Source organism: Oncorhynchus nerka, linkage group LG19 (assembly GCF_034236695.1).
Source record: "Oncorhynchus nerka isolate Pitt River linkage group LG19, Oner_Uvic_2.0, whole genome shotgun sequence".
NCBI lineage: Eukaryota > Metazoa > Chordata > Actinopteri > Salmoniformes > Salmonidae > Oncorhynchus > Oncorhynchus nerka.
Window position 1 is genome coordinate 31,911,744 of NC_088414.1, and position 23,453 is coordinate 31,935,196.

At 43.5% G+C, this 23,453-nt stretch overlaps 1 protein-coding gene across 1 annotated transcript; it reads right to left on the minus strand.

Moving 5' to 3' along the window:
• Window positions 1-329: 329 nt before the first annotated feature.
• LOC115101404 (choline-phosphate cytidylyltransferase B-like) lies at window positions 330-20,483 on the minus strand. Its single transcript, XM_065004880.1, has 9 exons — window positions 20,168-20,483; window positions 7,909-15,905; window positions 7,025-7,124; window positions 6,452-6,568; window positions 6,181-6,332; window positions 5,385-5,463; window positions 5,093-5,235; window positions 4,726-4,914; window positions 330-4,482 (listed from the first exon to the last, which is right to left on the minus strand). Exons 2-9 carry the CDS (start codon window positions 7,987-7,989, stop codon window positions 4,246-4,248), a joined length of 1,098 nt encoding a protein of 365 aa, XP_064860952.1. The 5' UTR covers window positions 7,990-15,905; window positions 20,168-20,483; the 3' UTR covers window positions 330-4,245.
• Window positions 20,484-23,453: the final 2,970 nt, after the last annotated feature.

A 23,453-nucleotide genomic window follows, 5' to 3' on the forward strand; every position in this document is an offset into this window, starting at 1 on the left:
AACTTGACACAACTGTGGTAAACATTGGAGTCAACATGCTCCAGCATCCCATGTGTTTGTCTCTGACCTCCAGGCCCTGTCCAGTGAGTCCTTTGAGCATCTCCTGGTCTTCAACAAGTCAGCATGGAGACACTACCAGACCGGCCCTGAGCCAGACGACTGGAGCAACGTGTCCTACTGTGTAAAACTAGAAGATTGGTTTGTCATGTTATGGCAGTATGCAATGGATTTCAGTAGATAAAGGGATGATCCAGTTAGTATGTATGTGTGTGTGACTAAGTGTTACTCAGGATGCTAGTAGGTCAGTAATTGAAAGCTTGATATTGCAATATGGTACTGTAAGTTTATAAGAGATTATAATCACATTGGATGCTTAAGAAATTAATAGGGCAGTATCAGAATACTTTGAGACATATCATACTTTCGATTGCTTTAAAAACATTTGTACCAAAGGCCTCAAATTAAATTGATTTAGGAAATGTGAGTAGGTCAAATACTCTCAGAAAGGATTGTTTTGTATTTAATATTTAATAGAAACTACTTATGTCATAAAATAGTTTTTTTTACTGTATACAGTGCATTCGGAAAGTATTCAGACACCTTTAATTATTCCACAACTTTATTCTAAAATTGACTAAATACGTTTTTTTCCTCATCAATCTACACACAATACCCCATAATGACAAAGCGAAAACAGGTTTTCAGAAATGTTTGCAAATTTATCAAATATGAAAACAAAAATACCTTATTCAGACCCTTTGCTATGAGACTCGAAATTGAGCTCAAGTGCATCCTGTTTTCATTGATCATCCTTGAGATGTTTCTACAACTTGATTAGAGTCCACCTGTGGTAAATTCAATTGATTGAACCTGATTTGGAAAGGCACACACCTGCCGATTTAAGGTCCCACAGTTGACAGTGCATGTCAGAGTAAAAACCAAGCCATGAGGTCAAAGGAATTGTTCGTAGAGCTCCGAGACAGGATTGTGTCGAGGCACAGATCTGGGGAATGGTACCAAAACATTTCTGCAGCACTGAATGTCCCTAAGAACACAGTGGCCTCCATCATTTGGGCAGTATTGTGTAGCTTGGATGAAAGGTGCCCAGAGTAAACGGCCTGCTCCTCAGTCCCAGTTGCTAATATATGCATATTATTATTAGTATTGGATGGGAAACACTCTGAAGTTTCTAAAACTGTTTGAATGATGTCTGTGAGTATAACAGAACTCATATGGCAGGCAAAAACCCGAGAAGAAATCCAAACAGGAAGTGGGAAATCTGAGGTTGGTCGATTTTCAACCCAGCCCCTATTGAATACACAGTGGGATATTGGCTATGTTGCACTTCCTAAGGCTTCCAATAGATGTCAACCGTCTTTAGAAACTTGAATGACGCTTCTACTGTGTTGTGGAGCCGGATGGGAGCTCTTTGAGTCAGTGGTCTGGCAGAGAGCCAGGTCCTGGTCACACGCATTTCACATGATAGTGACCTGCGTTACATTGCTTCTCTACAGACATAGGAATTCTCCGGCTGAAACGTTATTGAAGATTTATGATAACAACATCCTAAAGATTGATTCTATACTTAGTTTGACAAGTTTCTTCGACCTGTAATATAACTTTTTGAAGTTTCCGTCCCACGTCCGGCTGGACCTGCACGAGCGTTTGGATTTGTGTACTAAAAGCGCTAACAAAAGTAGCTACTTGGACATAAATAACGGACATTATCGAACAAATCAAGCATTTATTGTAGAACTAGGATTCCTGGGAGTGCATTCTGATGAAGATCATCAAAGGTAAGGGATTATTTATAATGTTATTTCTGATTTCTGTTGACTCCAACATGGCGGATAATTTTCTTTTTTTTCTGAGCGCCGTCTCAGATTATTGCATGGTTTGCTTTTTCCGTAAAGTTTTTTTGAAATCTGACGCAGCGGTTGCGTTAAGGAGAGATATATTTCCATGTCTAACAATTGTATTTATCGACATTTATAATGAGTATTTCTGTAAAATGATGTGGCTCTCTGCAATATCACCGGATGTTTTTGGAACTAGTGAATGTAACACGCCAATGTATACTGAGATTGTTTTATATAAATATGAACTTTATCAAAGAAAACATACATGTATTGTGTAACATGAAGTCCTATGAGTGTCATCTGATGAAGATCATCAAAGGTTAGTGATTAATTTTATATCTATTTGTGCTTTTTGTGACTCCTCTTTGGCTGGAAAAATGGCTGAATTTTTCTGTGAGTTGGTGGTGACCTAACATAATCGTTTGTGGTGCTTTCGCTGTAAAGCCTATTTGAAATCGGACACTGTGGTGGGATTAACAACAAGATTACATTTAAAACGGTATAAAATACATGTATGTTTGAGGAATTTTAATTATGAGATTTCTGTTGTTTTGAATTTGGCGCCCTGCACTTTCACTGGCTGTTATCATATCGATTCCGTTAACGGGATTGCAGCCCTAAGAAGTTTTTAAATGGAAGAAGATTGGAAACACCCAGACTCTTCCTAGAGCTGGCCGCCTGGCCAAACTGAGCTATCAGGGGAGAAGGGCTTCGGTCAGGGATTTGACCCGATAGTCACTCTGACAGAGCTCACATAGTTCCTCTATGGAGATAGGAGAAACTTCCAGAGGGACAACCATATCTGCAGCACTTCAACAATCAGGCCTTTATGGTAGAGTGGCCAGACGGAAGCCACTCCTCAGTAAAAGGCACATGACAGCCCGCTTGGAGTTTGCCAAAAGGCACCCAAAGGACTCTCAGACCATGAGAAACAAGATTCTCTGGTCTGATGAAACCAAGATTGAACTCTTTGGCCTGAATGCCAAGCGTCACATCTGGAGGAAACCAGGCACCATTCGTACAGTGAAGCATGGTGGTGGCAGCCTCATGCTGTGGGGATGTTTTTCAGCAGCAGGGACTAGAAGACTAGTCAGGATCGAGGGAAAGATGAACGGATCAAAGTACAGAGAGATCGTTGATGAAAACCTGCTCCAGAGCGCTCATGACCTTAGACTGGGGCAAAGGTTCACCTTCCAACAGGACAACGACCCCAAGCACACAGTCAAGACAACGTAGGAGTGGCTTCGGGACAAGTCTCTGAATGTCCTTGAGTGGCCCAGCCAGAGCCCGAACTTGAACCTGAACGAACATCTCTGCAGAGACCTGAAAATAGCTGTGCAGCAACACTCCCCATCCAACTTGACAGCTTGAGAGGATCTGCAGAAAGAATGGGAGAAACTCCCCAAATATAGGTGTGCCAAGCTTGTAGCGTCATACCCAAGAAGACTGCTGTGATCGCTGCCAAAGGTGCTTCAACAAATTACTGAGTAAAGTATCTGAATACTTATGTAAATGTAATATTTCAGTTTTAAATTGTTTATACTTTTGCAAAAACGTCAACAACAAAAAACTGGATTCAAGCCATTTTAGAATATGGCTGTAACGTAACCAAATGTGGTAAAAGTCAAGGGGTTTGAACACTTTCCGAATGCACTCTATCATAGACAACTGAACACACATTTAAGCATGTTGCTAAAATAAAGCCAGGTTTAGACAGTGAAATAGTGGTATTAGTTCTATGTATTTGTGTGGTTCAGGAATCAGAAGTGAGAATGGAGTTTCAACAGTGCATTCAGTTACCTTACGACCTACACAATAAAATAACAAAAATATGGTAGACCGTGGGCGACATTTTACACACACACAGTGCACAAAGTAACCATGTACAGGTAACTGACAAAATAAAGGAAACACCAACATAGTCTCTTACTCTGGCGTTGGGCCACCACGAGCCACCAGAACAGCTTCAATGCACCTTGGCATAGATTCTACAAGTGTCTGGAACTCTATTGGAGGGATGTGACACCATTCCTCCATGAGAAATTCCATCATTTGGTGTTTTGTTGATGGTGGTGGAAAACGCTGTTTCAGGCGCCGCTCCAGAATCTCCCATAAGTGTTCAATTGAATGTTTCCTCAAATGTTTCCTTTATTTTGGCAGTTACACCTACAATGTCAAAAATCTGAATCTATCTTTGTCTATGTTTGAAATACACATGATTATTGACACATTGAAAATAGTTACAGCTGACAGGAGCATGTCTTTGAGGATGTAAAGACCAAGCTTCCCTTGTCTTGTATCTCTCATTTAGTCAAGTGTTTCTTCAAGTGTTTCCTTTATTTCGGAAGTTACCTGTACACTGAGTGTTTGCGGGAAAGTGGTGTCTCTATTTCTCGTCGTCATCCCCCTCACTCATGCTGCTGAGGGAAGTTGAGGGATGGGCAGAGGCACCCTTGTGGTAGGTGGCAGAGGAACGAGGAGAACGAGGGGATTGAGAGGAGGGAGGCGATGGGGAACGCCCTCTGGTGGGGCTGCTGCTGGGGGAGCCACGGGGCGAGGCAACGGGCGATGCGTAGGGTGACAGAGCCTGGAGCATGCGCCCACTCTTCTCCTGGATCACATGCTGCTCACAGAGAGAGAGAGAGAGAGAGAGAGAGAGAGAGAGAGAGAGAGAGAGAGAGAGAGAGAGAGAGCATGATATGTTTTGTTATTGTTTGTCAACTGAGCGTTTTTTTCCTAAACTACTTGTTCATATTGTCTAGTCACTTACTTTGAGGAATGGGATCATTACTAACCATCTTCCCCTATTGACATTTCATGCTTCCTAACATAGTATCTATCTATTGTGGGCCAAAGATAAACTTACCCACGCTCCACCTGGACCAAACGACTCCAGGAAATTACTAATGAACTCCCAGGACTTCTCCTCCCACTTGTGGATGAGGTCTTGGCTCTTCTCTTCCACCGAGTGCACAAAGTGCTTGGACTTCTCCTCTACTGTCTTTACCGTCTCCTTCATACGATCCACCTGGTTTTGAAGACGGATTTTCTTCTCCTGCACAAGTTAGACATGCGGTTGGCTGTAGGGAATCAGCTAAAGATGGTCTAGTGTTTATCAACCACAACCACCAATACTGAAACAACCATTCATCTTCCTCAAATGCAAGCTAATGTAACAGATGTTTATTCCAACTTCATTCATTGTTCTAAGGTAATTATGATGTCATTCTTACCCTGATGAAGCTAACGTTGAGGTCACTGGCTGTGTAGCCTCTCTGCAGGTTGCGTCGGACATAGAGGTCGTAGTCTCTCACTATCCTGGTGATGAGGTCAGATGTAGAGATGCCGTCTGTCCTCTGTGTGGCCACAAACATCCCTGAAACCCAACAGAGAGAACAGTGCTCAAACACAGTCAAGATGACACAGGTAGTGACAAATAGTAGGCTGTAACTCAGCAAACACACACAGATACAATCTCCATTGGCTACAGGTTAATATCTGTTTCAGAGCAGATCAGTTAGTTACCTGCTTCCTTGATGTGTTTGTAGACATCATTTGATCCAGCAGAGGTGTATGGGATATCATCATGCGCTACAAAGTCAATCTGGGGAAATCACAGGATAGCATTAAGGTGATTTTATAACAGAAAAAAGGGACATGCTGTATATCAGATTTTAAGGCTGATTGTTAGTAATATTGAGTAATGTACAGCAATGGTTTCCAACCCTTTTCAGTTACTGTACCACCAAGTACATTTTGCTCTGCCCAGAGAACCCTTGAAGTACCGCCTCATTTACATTTTACCAGTAAGCTCATGGTCTCATGAGTCTTCTCAAGTACCCCCTGTGGGTAGGTCCTAGTACCCGCTGCGGATAGGTCCTAGTACCCCCTGTGGATAGGTCCTAGTACCCCTGTGGATAGGTCCTAGTAACCCTGTGGATAGGGCCTAGTACCCCCTGTGGATAGGTCCTAGTACCCCCTGTGGATAGGTCCTAGTACCCCCTGTGGATAGGTCCTAGTACCCCTGTGGATAGGGCCTAGTACCCCCTATGGATAGGTCCTAGTAACCCTGTGGATAGGTCCTAGTAACCCTGTGGATAGGACCTAGTACCCCCTGTGGATAGGTCCTTGTACCCCCTGTGGATAGGGCCTAGTACCCCCTGTGGATAGGTCCTAGTATCCCCTGTGGATAGGTCCTAGTACCCCCTGTGGATAGGTCCTAGTACCCCCTGTGGATAGGTCCTAGCTGGATAGGGCCTAATACCCCTGGTTGAGAAACACTGATGTACAGTATATGTGACCCTTGTCCAGAAGTGCTGACCTTATGTTTCTTCAGGAAGTCAGGGCTGAGGGTCCAGGGAGCGTTCCGTACCACCTCATCCACATAGCGACAGTGTATCAGGGCTTCGTAGCGCTCAGACTCTGTCATCACCGTGTAGCCCTTATACCGGTGTGTGAGTTCATCACTGCAGACTTCGAGGACAGACACACAAAAACATAATTTACGCCTTGTGCCGCTAAAATTTGAGTTTCGTAATCTGATCAATATGATCCAATCACTGTCTGTGATCTATTTTAAAGGCACTATTTACCTCCCACTATGAGATGTGTGTTGGGGAACAGGTTCTTGGCTTGCATCAGAGCGCGAGCATGTCCAGAGTGGAAGAGGTCAAAGATCCCATCAGCATAGACTCGGACCGGCCGGATTGCTATAACAAAAGAAAAATGCAAATTTGATCTGTCGCTTTCCACGTTCTCCCAGTCTCCATCCCTCCCTCTGTTGACTGCCTCTTTCCTCTTCTTATCCTTTTTCCCAGGTAGCCTAGAGGTTAAGAGCATTGGGCCAGTAACCAAAAGGTTGCTGGTTTGAATCCCTGAGCCGGCAAGGTGTAAAAATCTGCCATTCTGCCCTTGAGGCAGTTAACACCCAACAACAACTGGGTGCCAATGACATCGATTAAGGCAGCCCCCCTCACCTCTCTGATTCAGAGGATTTGGGTTAAATGCAACGTTCAGTTGTGCAACTGAGTAGGTCTCCTCTTTCTCTTGTCATTCCTCACTAATCCCAGCAGGAGTGATCAAACTGGTGGTCACACTGACCTCTGATTAGTCTGACTCACCTGTGACTGGTCTGACCTGGTAAGACCACAGAGTAGATGACTGACCTGGTGTACCTCTCTTGGCTTGGGCGATGGTCAGCTTTTCATGAGGGACCTCCGACTCATACCCTGCTTCCTTGGCAAATAATGCTGGCTCTCTCAGCCTCTGAGATGGAACAGAAAGCGTTACAGATGTAGGATCTTAATTTGATCACTCTTTTGTTGCTGAGAATTTTCCGGCACAGCAGGAAATGCAAACTGGTGGTGTATTCGAGGTTAAAAAGGCTTCTAAATTTAGTCATTTCCACGTTAAAATGTCCGACTTTGCCCTAACGAAAAATGGATCAACCTCTGCAAAAAATATTCCATTAATTATAATCCACATAATAATTCACATTTCATGTTGCTGCAGGGTTATTTTCCTGTTGTAGCAAACTGTCTCAAATTAAGATCCTACGTCTGTAACTGACCTCATGGAAAGGGATGTCTGTACATATGTAAAGGTGTGTATATTCACAGTTATGGAAATCATCAGGGCTTTAATAAGCGTTTGAATATATAAGGGATTTCTGGCTTCATGCGTGTTTTCCTCTGCATGTGAGAGGTAGTGGGTGGGAGTGTATATGGTTATTAGGAATGATCTGTAGAGTTGTCAGTACACTTTGAACCCTGAACTGTTTGAAATATGCCCATGATTTGAGAAAAGACTAACAAAGAGTTTAAAAAAAATCCATGTTAATGATTAAGAATGCTTTCATTGACTGTAGAGATCAATTTACCATTCAAAGAGCGAGACCATTCCCATAATGCTTTAACATTTACAGTGAAAATATCATAACATTTATTGAGGAATCATTTGTAGCTGCCTATGTTATACAAGTACATTATAGGCTACATTTTGTATTTTCAACTATTTGATATGCCACCTCTCGGTAGTCTGATTGACTGACCTTGCGGGGTCCCCCCGTGCTTTGCTGTTGGGGCTTCTGTGACCCCCTGGTGGCTCTGGAGCCGCGTCTCCTTCCCACCATGTTGGATGTTCTGTTGCCTTGTTTACCTGTCGACTGGTACCTCCAACCCTGTCAGTGTTGCACTTCTGCAATCTGTGAGGGAGTTTTAAAGTTTGCATGTTGCTGGCTGGTCTGACCCCGGTGACACGAAAATCTAACGTGCAAAGTTCAAGCCAAGTTGGTAAGAGTATTAGGGCACTTCAGGCCGCGTCTCTTTCATCAGCCCTGTAGAAGACACAGGGTGGATCAGGAGTTCCCAGTGTAGGCCTAAACAGACCTTTACAATCGGACTGTCCTCTTATTTTTTGACGTAGGCCTAGCTTATATGTTAATGTACTCATTCTGTTATCTGCCTCATTATTGGCTCATCCATTTGAAATAGATGTTTAACTTTGTCTCATGGAATAGTAATTTTATTTTTAACATGATATTTCCTAGTTTCATTCATAGAAATTGCTCTTAAATATGATCTGACTGAGGCAACCTCTTGACCCAAACATAATAGTGGGACAAGTTGTCCATGAGGCAGCCTCAAGGTGCCTATCTATCAACTCCACTGATTATGCAATGTTTAGTGAAACCTCATTCACTCAAACAACGTCATTAACTGGCCATGCGACACACCTTTGATCGTAAATCCACTTTATCAAGATTCCCAAATCACCTCAAGCATAAGGGCACTATGCACTATGCCCTTATGCCTGAATCAGCAGCACAGGGAGAAAACAGGTTTTATTAGCTCACTGAGCTACAGGCCATAGCACAAGGAGCTAGCAAGTCTTCAGGCAAGGTTAATCATGACATTTTTACATTTTAGTCAATTAGCAGATGTTCTTACCTATAGCGACTTACAGTAATGAGTTCATACAGTGTGGCTCAGTTGGTAGAGCATGGTGCTTAACGCCAGGGTTATGGGTTCGATTCCCAATGCTGGACCAGTATATGCACTCACTACTGTAAGTTGCTCTGGACAAGAGATTCTGCTAAAATGTAAATACAGTTTATACTTTATTTTTTTCTTCTCCATACTGGTCCACCGTGGGAATCAAACTCACAACCATGGCGTCACAAGTGCCATGCTCTACCAACTGAGCCACACGGGATTATCATCAGTCATCAAGTAAGCATGGCTCATTGAACCACCTCTGTTCTGACCTCTCCACAACAGTGATGTTGTTGAGGTTGAAGCATGTTAATTATCAGTAAGGCCTCTCAGAAGTTTAGAACACTGTCTCGGATGGATGGGTATGTAGAATCAGTAGGGGATGTCATAGAGGCAGAACTATCTGCGGGCCTGAGTTCCAGCTCCAGCATACTGTAATTACAGACCATGATTGCATACCCTTTTCCTTGAGGGCTTGAAATTCAGTATTTATGTGATGGATGATAAAATAACAATTTCAGGCCATATGTATGTGTTATTAGTTAAGCACACCATTCGCTTCACATTGTTCGAATTAAATGTGCCAGTTCCAAGTGTAAATCTTGTCTCCCTCCATCGAAGTTTCAGACCAGTGGAGGGCAGTAGAGTACTAGTCTACAGCTGTGTAAGAAGCAATGCCTTTGGAATGTATGGTGCCAGCTGGCAATTGGAAACACAAAAATACAAGACTGGTTGAATGTAGACTGGTTGAATGTAGACTGGTTTAACATTAACTGAAATCTTGAGACCTCAGAAAAGACATGGATAATGAAACCAAGCATCTAGTAGGTCCTGACCATTGATGCTGGTCCCTGCTGCTGCTGCTGACATGACCAGGTTGTCAGTCAGTCTTGGTGGGTCTGGTCTGTGGGAGTGACATCACCCCAGTGGACACCTGTTCTGTAGGGGGGGGATCCTTTTATCTGCTCTATTGGGTTGGGAGGCCCTGAGAGGGAAGAATGGGGGGTGTCAAACAGCTGCGTGTCTCTCCTTGATTAATAGATGGCTTATGGGGGACAGACAGTACTGGGGCTGCTGAGCCTGGATCAAATGGGACAAATCAAGTGCTCTGGTCCTCATTATCTGACTGGTCGCCCTGTGTTAGTTCAGTGTCCTCAGTAAAGCGTTTGGTGGTGTTATCAGATCAAAACAGATTAGATAACTGAACACTGTCCTTCTTTTCCAGCTTTCTCAATTAACAGCTTAGCGCTCAAATCAACAAATGATGGTTAAACTGAACAGCCGGGCCGTTTAGCTAGATTATAAATGTTCTACTAGCTTATCCAATTAAACACAACTGTTCAAGGTTATCAAATGAACAATGAGATGATCCTATTGGCCCTATCCTACCCAGAGTCCCCTCCATACCCCTCCATAACCCTCCCTCTATGCCATAGTCGGGGAGAGGCAGTGACGACAGGACCTTTCTTGAGAAATGTGAAACTAGACAGAGCCCAGCTCTCAACAATGGTACTCATATTTCGGCCAGCCTTGTTCACGGTATGGCTTAATGGCTCCTGGGCAAGGGGATCTGTCCCTCAGGACCAATGTGTGATTGTAGAGAGGGAGATGTTGTTGAAGGAGATGCTAGGCTTCAGACAGACTCTAGTTCCCTGTGGCCTGTTTGCCATTTGACAGGCTGTCAGAGTAGCATTAGGTCTGTACTTCTGAAGATGGTAGTATGGGTAATCCACTTCCAACCATTAACCACATGAATCCTTTTTATTGTATGGTAGGGTATAAAGGGATTTACATGTGTTGAAGGAACGATGAGTAGAAGGGAGGGTTTGTATGTGATTTTGTGTCTATATGCATCCATATCAAATCATATCAAGTCAAATGTTATTGGTCACATACACGTGGTTAGCAGATGTTATTGCGAGTGTAGCGAAACTCCACAATAAATGCCTAATACACACAAATCTAAGTAAAGGAATGGAATAAGAATATATAAATATAAATATATGGATGAGCAATAACAGAGCGGCATAGGCTAAGATGCAATAGATGGTATAGAATACAGTATATACATATGAGATGAGTAATGCAAGATATGTAAACATTATTAAAGTGTCTAGTGTTCCGTTTGTTAAAGTGGCAAATTATGTCAAGCCTGTATGTAGCCAGCAGCCACTCTGTGCTAGTGATGGCTGTTTAACAGCCTGATGGCCTTGAGCTTGAAGCTGTTTTTCAGTCTCTCGGTCCCAGCTTTAATGCACCTGTACTGACCTCGCCTTCTGGATGGTAGCAGGGTGAACAGGCAGTGGCTCGGGTGGTTGTTGTCCTTGATGGTCTTTAAGGCCTACCTGTGACATCAGGTGCTGTAGGTGTCCTGGAGGGCAGGTAGTTTGCCCCCGTTGATGCGTTGTGCAGATCGCACCACCCTCTGGAGAGCCCTGCGGTTGTGGGCGGTGCAGTTGCCATACCAGGCTGTGATACAACCCGACAGGATGCTCTCAATTGTGCATCTGTAAAAGTTTGTGAGGGTTTTAGGTGACAAGCCAAATTTATTCAGCCTCCTGAGGTTGAAGAGGCACTGTTGCGCCTTCTTCACCACACTGTCTGTGTGGGTGGACCATTCCATTTTGTCCTTGATGTGGATGCCGAGGAACTTTTAAACTTTCCACCTCTCCACTGCTGTCCCTTTGATGTGGATAGGGGAGTGCTCCCTCTGCTGTTTCCTGAAGTCCATGATCATCTCTTTTGTTTTGTTGATGTTGAGTGAGAGGTTATTTTCCTGACACCACACTAGGAGAGCCCTCACCTCCTCCCTATAGGCTGTCTCGTCGTTGTTGGTAATCAAGCCCACTACTGTTGTGTCGTCTGCAAACTTGATGACTGAGTTGGAGGTGTGCATGGCCACGCAGTCATGTGTGAACGGGGAGTACAGGAGGGGGCTGAGCACGCACCCTTGTGGGCCCCCAGTGTTGAGTATCAGCAAAGTGGAGATGTTGTTTCCTACCTTCCCCACCTGGGGGCGACCCATCAGGAAGTCCAGGACCAAGTTGCAGAGGGCGGGGTTGAGACCCAGGACCTCATATTGATGATGAGCTTTTAGGGTGCTATGGTGTTGAATGCTGAGCTATAGTCAAAGAACAGCATTCTTACATAGGTGTTCGTCTTGTCCAGATGGGATAGGGCAGTTTGCAGTGTGTTGGCGATTCAATCGTCTGTGGACCTATTGGGGCGGTAAGCAAGTTTAAGTGGGTCTAGGGTGACAGGTAAGGTGAAGGTGATATGATCCTTGACAAGTCTCTCAAAGCCCTTCATGATGACAGAAGTGAGTGCCACAGGGGATAGCCATTTAGTTCAGTTACCTTTGCATATGATTGTGGCAGTGCATAGGTAGCCACATTTTCTGTCCTAAATGCATGTAGGCATAAGTGATTGTGTGGGTAGTGTGGAAGTAGTGAACCTGTATGTTTGTAGCACAGGAGGCTGGTGCACCTTAATTGGGGAGGACGGGCTCGCGGTAATTGCTGGAGCAAATTTGGTTGAATCTTATCAAATACAGTGCATTCGTAAAATATTCAGACACTTTGACTTTTTGGCAAAACTGTTTCGGTGACGACATGATTCCATATGTGTTATTTCATCGTTTTGATGTCTTCACCATTATTCTACGACGTTGAAAATATTACAAATAAAGAAAAACCCTTGAATGAGGGGGTGTTCTAAAACTTTTGACCGGTAGTGTACATATACTATTTGACAGCCACAAGGCACCCATATCTCAGAGAAAGAGCATTAGTTCCATTATATTGCAGTAGTAAAATATCATTTTTAAAGCAACATTCTCTCAGTGTTTGTTTTAAAATTGAGAGAATAGGGTCGGCTCTAGCATGTCTAGCTTCTGTTCAGGCAGTGGTTTTCTTCTAAGGCCTGGCGCCCCCTCCCCCAAACCCTTGTGGAGTTTTTTGAGTTGAGGTGGCAGGCTGCCATGTCCCTGTGGCTCTAAAGCAGGGGTCTCCAACCTTGTCTAGCATGAGAGCTACATTTGATTTTTTGTTTTTGCAAAGTACCATTTTTATTTATAGCTTTCAAATATACAAATTCTCCTCTTTTCCTCTCCCCTTCAACCCCTCCCCCGGTCCTTAATGTACAAGAAAAAGTAGTGCACTATGTTTTCTGTAAATATACCTGGTAAAATAATGGTTAATAAACATCTGTAAAGGGGGGCTATAAAATCTGTGAATTATATATATTTTACCCAAATTATGTTTTCTCAGTTTTATTTTTCCTGTTTTTGGATTTGTGCTAGTTTTTCACTCTCAAAATGACAATTGTTCATAGAGAAAAAGGGAAATTAGATGTTCTGAGTCCATGTCAATGATTAAATCACATCAGAAGACCATTTTCTTTACGTCTGGAAGAAAACTAACAAATTGCGCATCTGGACCTTTATTTGCACATCTAGCAAATGAGGAATGTCCATCTAATGTCTGTTTTTTTAACCTTTATTTAACTAGGCAAGTCAGTTAAGAACAAATTCTTATTTTCAATGACGGCCTAGGAACAGTGAGTTAACTGCCTGTTCAGGGGCAGAACGACAGATTTGTACCTTGTCAGCTCGGGGATATGAACTTGAAACCTTTCGGTTACTAGTCCAGTGCTTACTAGGCTACCCTGCCGCCCCAATGTGCAGGTCTAGTGATGGTTCTGTACTGCTGCTTCTCATGTCATGGCAAAGTAAGCTAATAACAAATAATATATACAAATTATATACTTACTCATGATATACTTCTGCCAGGTAAGCCTACTTAATTTAACATTTCATTTAGAAGGTTTTGGTAAAAGTATTTCTGTCAACCCACAAGACTGTTATCACATCAACTGGCTACACATTTCTGTCAACCCACAAGACTGTTATCACATCAACTGGCTACACATTTCTGTCAACCCACAAGACTGTTATCACATCAACTGGCTACACATTTCTGTCAACCCACAAGACTGTTATCACATCAACTGTCTGGCTACACACAGAGTGATAAATAAATGCGCGCCACACAGACAGACAGGGGCAATATTGCTGGACATTAATTGGAAGATATATTGTGTTAAGTTTGTCTTTTTAAGCCAATAGTGGCTAACCAAGGGTGGAATAGTGTCAATTTGGTGTTGATTAGTTAGTAGCTGGGAGCTTGTGGTTGTCTGATCTTTGGGAGATTTGTTTATGTTAGTTTGCGGTGGAAAACATGAAAAATTGCTTGTACTTTTAGCATTTTTTGGCGAGCTAATCATATGTGGGCTCAAAGCTACTGGTAGCTGGCGATCCACCAGTTGGAGACCATCTGCTCTTAAACATGCCAATGATGTTGGCATGCAGGGCAGCAGATATCACTATTACATTCTATTGTTGATGGTGAACCAGATCTTTCCACAGTGTTTAAACCAACATGGGTCCCAACTTTTATTAATGGTGGTTCCACTTGCTTCTTGGAAACAGGTTAAATAGTAACCTGCCATCTGAGTGAATTGAAATGCCTCTTGGCACTGAAATGTTCCCCAATGAGATGGCCTACTTCAGAAGGCCAAAGGTTTGTTTAGTAAGGCCCAGAATACAACACAAACAGCAATGATTATTGAGGCATTATGACCCTGCTCGTATTTCTACTTAGAAAACGTTCAGTGTGACACAATTAGCACCTCGGGCCAGGCTTAATCAACCCTCTCTGACCCAGCAACACAAAGATGTTGAACTAGCCGACTGCCGGATTAGATACAAGAGCCATCCAGGAGCTAACTCTGTGCTGCAGCACAAAGCCAAAAACATACAGCCAAGCAAGACCATTACACCACCTGTATCTACTTCATCACCACCACAGGCTGTATGTACCCTGATGTCTCCAGTGATCCAGAATTGGGCTTTATCTGGTGGTAACCTAGGTCTAGGACTCTGGTTGAGTGTAAGAGCGTTAGACCAGTATCAAAAAGGTTGCTGATTTGAATCCCTGAGCTGACTAGGTGAAAAATCTGTTGATGTGCCATTGAGCAAGGCACATAACCCAAATTTGCTCCTGTAAGTCCCTGTGGACTAAAATGTAAATGCAATCCCTCCAGGGTAATGTGGGTCAGTTATTTCTCCCCAAAGAGGGCAGTGTAGTGAGGTGTCATGAAGTTAAGTTTATGACTAATGGCTCTGTGCCACTGGACTGTGGAACACTGTGAGAAGTCTGACTTCTGACCTCTTGGCCACTGGCCACCAGCCACAGAGTTAAATTAGACCCATTATCTGTCCGTGGACCTGCCTCTGTTTGAAAATGTGGACCATGCCTATGGCAATAACTCACCCAGGGCTGGGACAGGGGGGAGGCAGGGGTGGAGGTGTGTGGAGGAGAGATATGATCTGAGTAAACATTTTCCCAAGCACATGTTCGTCTGCACTCCCAAATGATGTACTCTCTGTTGTCAGAACCACAAAACGTGTCGTTTGATATTTCAGGAACAAGACATAATGGGAGAGGTGCATGCATTGTGACGGGGGGATACTGGAAAATCACGTTGCCCGTATGTATTTGATATGGAATGGCTACACAGGAATGGGGTCAGACTCATTAAGGATTGGGCTGTGGCTTAATGGGACAAACTTAAATGGGGGTTATTGGATAGTGCTGGTGGTTGTATGGTATGAGGTGGATGTATAGGTTATACCACATTGTTAGGAGGTGGAGTGATGTCTGTGTGTGTTTCTAATGTGTTGGGGTATGCACCAGGCAGTAGCCTCATTGTCAAGATGTTTGTTGCGCAGATGACAGGCCCGGCCAGGGGAAGGGTATGTTTGGGATGAGGTAGGTCTTGATTTTCAGAGGTTTCATGTCCAGAATGCTGGCCTCGCTGCCTGCTGAAGTGATTTCAGGCGGTTGTAAGAGGTGGTATTTCTGGGGACTTAAGGGTGCAGAACAGGGTGAGTCTCAGTTCTATGATCCCAACACTGAGGCATGCCCTTCCCGGCCTCCAGGCCTGGTTACTGACCTTCAAGTGACATCAGAATGACATGCTCACAGAGGCTGAGCTGTAAATTAGACAGGAAGGAGAGAGAAGAGAGCGAGAGTGGGATAGAGAGGGGGAGAGAAGAGAGAGAGGGAGGAGAGAAGAGAGGGGGGATAGGGAGGGGAAGAGAGCGAGAGAAGAGAAAGAGGGGGAGACCGAGGGATAGAGAATTAGACATCATGTTCAGGGAAAACGTTTAAGGATATCACTGGTTGAAATAAACCAATTATTACAACTGACATAGAGAAAAGCAAGGAGAGAAAAGCTGACCGTAGCAGTTTAGTCAAAGTATGAATTTTGGTATAGTTTATAAATCTTTAGGAACAACACAATGTATATAGTTTGATGACCACAGCATACAGCAGGGATCATCAACTACTGTCGATTCAGGCGCGGGACAATTTTTTTCTTGAGTGGCAGGTCAGGGGCCGGAACATAATTACAAATCATTGTAGACTGCAAAGAACCCCAAACAGAAATAATATTTGATGAAAACATAACATTTTCAAACCTTGCTTCCAGGTGTAAATTTGTTTAAATATGTTTGCTCAGAGAACTTGGGGGAAGGGGGGGGGGCAAATTAAGTCACCCGCAGGGCATATTCAGTCCACGGGCAGCCAGTTGGGGAACCTTGGCATACAGTATGTAAGTATCTATGAATATCCCATGCTTTGGAGACAATGGCATTCAGTTTCTCCATTGGATTTTTGTGTGAGTGTTGAGTATATCCGTGTGTGCTCCTTGAGTGGTCTGAACAGAGATTGACTTCATCACTACTTGTATTTGTGAGAAGTATTGACATATCGAATGCACCAAGCTGTCTGTTTAAACTACTAGCACACAGCTCAGAGACCAGTGGTGGAAAAAGTACTCAATTGTCATACCTGAGTAAATAGGAAATGACTCAAGTAAAAATGAGACACCCAGTAAAATACTACTTGAGTAAAAGTCTAAAAGTATTTGGTTTTAAATATACTTATGTATCAAAAATTAATGTAATTGGTAAAATACACTTCAAACATAAAAGTATAAAATATACTTAAGTATCAAACATAAAAGTGAAAGTATAAATTATTGCAAATTCCTTATATTAAGCAAACCAGATGGCAATATTTTCGGATAGTCAGAGGTACACTCCAACACTCATAATTTACAAACAATCATGTGTATTTAGTGAGTGCCCCAGATCAGATGACCAGGGATGTCCTCTTGATAAGTGCGTGAATGTACTACTAAGCATTCAAAATGTAACGACTACTTTTGGGTGTCAGGGAAAATGTATGGAGTAAAAAGTATATTATTTTCTTTTGGAATGTAGTAAAGTAAGAGTTGTCAAAAAATATAAATAGTAAAATAAAGTACAGAAGTAGTACTTAAGTAGTAGTTGCAAGTATTTTTACTTAAGTACTTTACACCACTATCAGAGACCCATGCGTACCCCACAAGACCTGCCACCAGAGGTCTCTTCACAGTCCACAAGTCAAGAACAGACGATGGGAGGTGCACAGTAGTACACAGAGGCGACGTTGCAAGGGTTGTGTGACACGTGTAGAAGCTAACCTCATGGCGTCCTATGTTTTGATTGGCTTGAAATGTGTCCGTTGGCTTGCGTTTAAAGTCGAGCCCCTCCAACCTCCACCCTGGGGAGCATTCCTAGGCCATGGTCAAACTACTTGTCTTTCACTGACACCACCACCACAGCTGTCAGTCCTGTCAAAACACTGTCTCACCCTTTGGCCCCGGGGTCAAAGGTTAATGAGCTCTGTGACAAACTCAACACAGAGAACAGCACTCAGAAATCTAGGCCTAGATTCAATCAGATCAGGTGTTAACAGGCGATAGCAGACACCCGCATAGCGGATGTTTTGGCAGTGTTGGAGGTGGAACTGTTTTACAGCCGTCAAATCGGTGAGCAGCTGCTCTTGAGATCATTGTCAGGAAGCCATAGCCGCCCCATTCGTGTTAGAAGTTCAGAACGAAAACCTGTGTAATCTAGAAATAATTACGCTCAAGTAAACAAGGCTGCATTGGATTTCTGTTAATGTGACTCTGTGAAGCCAATGGCAATGTCCGCTTTAGCTACAATGCCAGGAACCGCTTGTGGTTTGACAGCTCTAACGCCGTTCCACCCCAGACACCGCCAAAACAACTGCTATGCGGATGTCAGCTAAAGCAGATCTAATTGAATAGAGACCTTAATAAGACAAGTGGAACTGTAGCCTTGTAGACATCACTGCTCTCTCATCACTGCTTATTCATTAGGGGATAGAGATTTTTTTAGTAATCTCTCTGTTTCCTCTCCTCTCTTTCTCACTCTCGCTCTCTCTCAATTCAATTCAAGGGGCTTTATTGGCATGGGAAACACATGTTTACATCGCCAAAGCATATGACAAACAATTAACAAAAGTGAAAAAAACAATCAAAAATGAACAGTAAACATTACAAAAAAAAGTTTCTATCTCCCTCTGTTTGTCTATCCATCTTTTTCTCTCATTCATTCTGTCTCTCTCTCATTCTCGTTCTTCTTGGTCTCTAAATAGCACCTCTGCCCAGCACCATGTGGCCATCCTAAGAAGGTGTGGAGACCACAGTCAGTAAACCATGAATGAGAGAGCTGTGTGTAGTATGTAGCTAAGCTGTTCCTGTAGACAGGCAGAACAATCAGGAGTAATGCCAAGCTGTTCCTGTAGACAGGCAGAACAATCAGGAGTAATGCCAAACTGTTCCTGTAGACAGGCAGAACAATCAGGAGTAATGCCAAGCTGTTCCTGTAGACAGGCAGAACAATCAGGAGTAATGACAAACTGTTCCCGTAGACAGGCAGAACAATCAGGACTAATGACAAACTGTTCCTGTAGACAGGCAGAACAATCAGGAGTAATGACAAACTGTTCCTGTAGACAGGCAGAACAATCAGGAGTAATGACAAACTGCTCCTGTAGACAGGCAGAACAATCAGGAGTAATGACAAACTGCTCCTGTAGACAGGCAGAACAATCAGGAGTAATGCCAAACTGTTCCTGTAGACAGGCAGAACAATCAGGAGTAATGACAAACTGTTCCTGTAGACAGGCAGAACAATCAGGAGTAATGACAAACTGCTCCTGTAGACAGGCAGAACAATCAGGAGTAATGACAAACTGCTCCTGTAGACAGGCAGAACAATCAGGAGTAATGACAAACTGCTCCTGTAGACAGGCAGAACAATCAGGAGTAATGACAAACTGTTCCTGTAGACAGGCAGAACAATCAGGAGTAATGACAAACTGCTCCTGTAGACAGGCAGAACAATCAGGACTAATGACAAACTGTTCCTGTAGACAGGCAGAACAATCAGGAGTAATGCCAAACTGCTCCTGTAGACAGGCAGAACAATCAGGAGTAATGACAAACTGCTCCTGTAGACAGGCAGAACAATCAGGAGTAATGACAAACTGTTCCTGTAGACAGGCAGAACAATCAGGACTAATGACAAACTGCTCCTGTAGACAGGCAGAACAATCAGGAGTAATGCCAAACTGTTCCTGTAGACAGGCAGAACAATCAGGAGTAATGACAAACTGCTCCTGTAGACAGGCAGAACAATCAGGAGTAATGACCAACTGTTCCCGTAGACAGGCAGAACAATCAGGACTAATGACAAACTGCTCCTGTAGACAGGCAGAACAATCAGGAGTAATGCCAAACTGCTCCTGTAGACAGGCAGAACAATCAGGAGTAATGACAAACTGTTCCCGTAGACAGGCAGAACAATCAGGACTAATGACAAACTGTTCCTGTAGACAGGCAGAACAATCAGGAGTAATGACAAACTGCTCCTGTAGACAGGCAGAACAATCAGGAGTAATGACAAACTGCTCCTGTAGACAGGCAGAACAATCAGGAGTAATGCCAAACTGTTCCTGTAGACAGGCAGAACAATCAGGAGTAATGACAAACTGTTCCTGTAGACAGGCAGAACAATCAGGAGTAATGACAAACTGCTCCTGTAGACAGGCAGAACAATCAGGAGTAATGACAAACTGCTCCTGTAGACAGGCAGAACAATCAGGAGTAATGACAAACTGCTCCTGTAGACAGGCAGAACAATCAGGAGTAATGACAAACTGTTCCTGTAGACAGGCAGAACAATCAGGAGTAATGACAAACTGCTCCTGTAGACAGGCAGAACAATCAGGACTAATGACAAACTGTTCCTGTAGACAGGCAGAACAATCAGGAGTAATGCCAAACTGCTCCTGTAGACAGGCAGAACAATCAGGAGTAATCAGAATAATTACTCACAGCTCTGCTTCAGTGGTCTCCCACCACCGGAGAAGTCTTCTAGGACAGTGTTCAGTGACTGTGCTCTGAGGTGATAATAACGGTGCTAAGTCAACCCACCTGTTGGAACAGCAACAGTCACACAGATCATTCAGTTCTTTTCATGACCCCAGACCACAGCCACTTATCACAAGTTGAGTAGAGCTCCACCAGATCCCCATGCAGACTGTTTGATTAACTCTAGGTTGATCATGATGAATTTAGATTGGAATCTGCCTCTTTATTTATGGAGATTGTATTTTTGCAGTTGTTTTCCCTCTGATCTCTTTAAGCTGAGACTCATGACCCCTGCCATTATGACCATTCATATCCAATCACCTAACCTCAGAATCCAAGCTGACCTTGCGAGGAGGAATGACAAGCAGAGCGATAGGGCTGTTCTGGCATTAGATAAGGCCTCTTCTCCCTCCCTCAGCTTATAAAAGGGGACCCATAAGCTGCTCTGTGGAGTCGAGCTTCACACAGAAATAGCCGCACTGTGTCCTTGTCTCAGGTGGAGCCGGGGACGAGGGGTGAGTTTGGGGTTGGGCTTGCTGTTGACAGGACGCAGAGCTACAGCATCTCCGTTTGCATGCCCCAGATTAGCACCCTTATTTCTGAACCACAGGACCATGTCACCCACCTGTCCACATCCCTCTGCTGCAGAGGTCACCCCCACATACACACACACACCATGACACATGCTAATCACATACACACACACACCATGACACATGCTAATCACATACACACCATGACACATGCTAATCACATACACACACCATGACACATGCTAATCACATACACACACACACCATGACACATGCTAATCACATACACACACACACACACCATGACACATGCTAATCACATACACACACACACCATGACACATGCTAATCACATACACACACACACACCATGACACATGGTAATCACATACACACACACACACACACACACATAATACACATGCTGTACGTAAATACATTCAAATTACACTGTCTACACACATGCTTATCATGTACTGTACACCAAGAGTTCCACATCACGTTACATACACATACACTTCTCTACCTGTCCTACCACTTACATACTGTACTATGTGTCATCACCCGTGTCATACAGCTGAATATGAGCTGCCCAGTCTGTTGTCTTATTTGTCTTACGCTCTTAGAAAAAAAAAGGTGCTAGAACCTAAAAGGGTTCTTCAGCTGTCCCCATTGGAGAACCCTTTGAAGAACCCTTTTTGGTTCCAGGTAGAACCCTTTTGGGTTCCATGTAGAACCCTTTCCACAGAGGGTTCTACCTGGAACCCAAAAGAGTTCTACCTGGAACCAAAAATTGTTCTACCTGGAATCAAAAACTGTTATCCTATGGGGACAGCAGAATTACGATTTTGGAACCCTTTTTTCTAAGAGTGAAGGTTGCGGCCCATTCTATGATTGTAACCAATAACCCTCGGATACAACTGCATAGTTCTCTGCTGTAGTAAAAATCACCCAGTACAAAATTAAGTTATGTGAATTTACCACACAGTTGGAGTTCCCATCATCATAAGTCTCTCTCTCTTTCCCCTTCTCTCTCTCTTCCCCCTTCTCTCTCTCTCTCTCTCTCTCTCTCTCTCTCTCTCTCTCCTTTCTCTCTCTCTCCTTCTTTACTTCTCTCTCTCTCTCTTCCTCATATCTGTTTGTGTGTCTCTCTCACTTATTGCAGCTGTTAGGGCAGAGAGGGGGTAGAGAGGGGGCCCTGTCTGCCACACAAGCGTTTCCTGATTAGCAGTCATTAGTGGTTATTATGACTCCGCCTGTGTGTGGATCTCAAGTCCCATTTAAATGCTGTTTATAACCCTCTCACTGAATTATCCTCCATTTAAAGGAAATCATAGTGGCTTACTCTGATGCAGTGATGAATTACTGAATAAAAGTTCTAATTAAATGTGTTTTTTCCTGAGGTTGTCAGGAATTCTGGCAGCAAGTCTCCCTTAGCAGCTGTTAGAGTTCATCACAGTGCACACCATTTCCTAGTTTCAAGCAGATACAGAGAAGTTGGGAAGTTAACTGTGTGTGTATGTGCGTACATGCATGGTTGTGTTACGCTGTGCCTGTGTGTTGTTCAGACCCCTCATGGACAACTTAACTAAAATGCAGTTGTTTTAACCCCTGCGACACACAACCCAAACTGCACCATCTGTTAAACCCCCACTTTATCACAGGCCCATTACCCGTTCATACAGAGTGATGTGTAAACATTTTGGAATTCCTCCATCCAATTAAGAGAGCCGTTTGCAAACCAGTGGATTGGGTTTCCTCTGCACTTACAGCACTGATAATGGAGACAGCTCTAAATGTCCACTAATTAGCCAGAGAATTAGAGACATCTGGGAGATAAACGCTGTAGCCCACTGAACGTGGCCTGGTACACAGCAGAACACGTCACATTGCACAGATCTACAGTATTACAGGACACTCATAAACCACAGACAAATCATGTTCAGGGACAGAAGTTTGTCTTGACCCATGCGACCTGATCTTGTGACCTAACCCATGTGATCTGATCATGTGACCTTATCATGTGATCTGACCCATGTGATCTGATCAGGATAAACTCCTGACCCATATCGAGGAGTCTACAAGGAAGACTAATGAAGCTCTTGTCAAATATCTGAGCTTTCCCACTATCCTCATCTCCCTTTACAGTACATGGACGATAGTAAAACATTTACAAAAATAAGTTGAATTTGAAAAATACTTTTAACATTGCAGAACCAATTTTATTTCTGTAAACTTATGTTGACAATTTTTATTTAAAAAATAAAGACAAATGGCTTGGCCAAAATGATTGTCACCTGGAGCTAGTACTTGGTTACACAGCCTTTGGCCAAGATAACTGCAGACAAACACTTTTTGAACGGTGCCCTCCACCAACTGCTGTTTTCTGCTCTTGCCATGGGTTACGGACGCTATTCAGATCTGAACTCTTCATTGGCTATTCCAGAAAAGTCCCGTGTTTATTCTTGAACCATTCCAGGGTGCATTTGATGTGTGTTTGGGGTTGTTGTCCTGCTGGAAGATCAACAACCTTCAACGCTGGAAGATCGACAACCTTTCAGAAGTCTCTAAAACCTGACCCTTGGCAACACAGTGACTAGGGTCGAATTTCAATGACAGACTCTTTAGGCATCTCCCGGCCTACGTCACTACTCTAAAATACTAAACAGTATCTACTTTAGCAAGATGTAGATTATGGAGGTTGTTTGTAATGAGTG

What these genes read in the sequence shown, in the direction of transcription:
- LOC115101404 (XM_065004880.1), bottom strand. Translation starts at nt 7,989, where the DNA reads ATGGTGGGAAGGAGACGCGGCTCCAGAGCCACCAGGGGGTCACAGAAG. An exon ending in AGCCAAGAGAGGTACACCAG is followed by an intron (nt 6,569 to 7,024) that starts GTCAGTCATCTA and finishes CTTTTGTTATAG; the next exon opens with CAATCCGGCCGGTCCGAGTC. An exon ending in TCAACGTTAGCTTCATCAGG is followed by an intron (nt 4,915 to 5,092) that starts GTAAGAATGACA and finishes TAACTTGTGCAG; the next exon opens with GAGAAGAAAATCCGTCTTCA.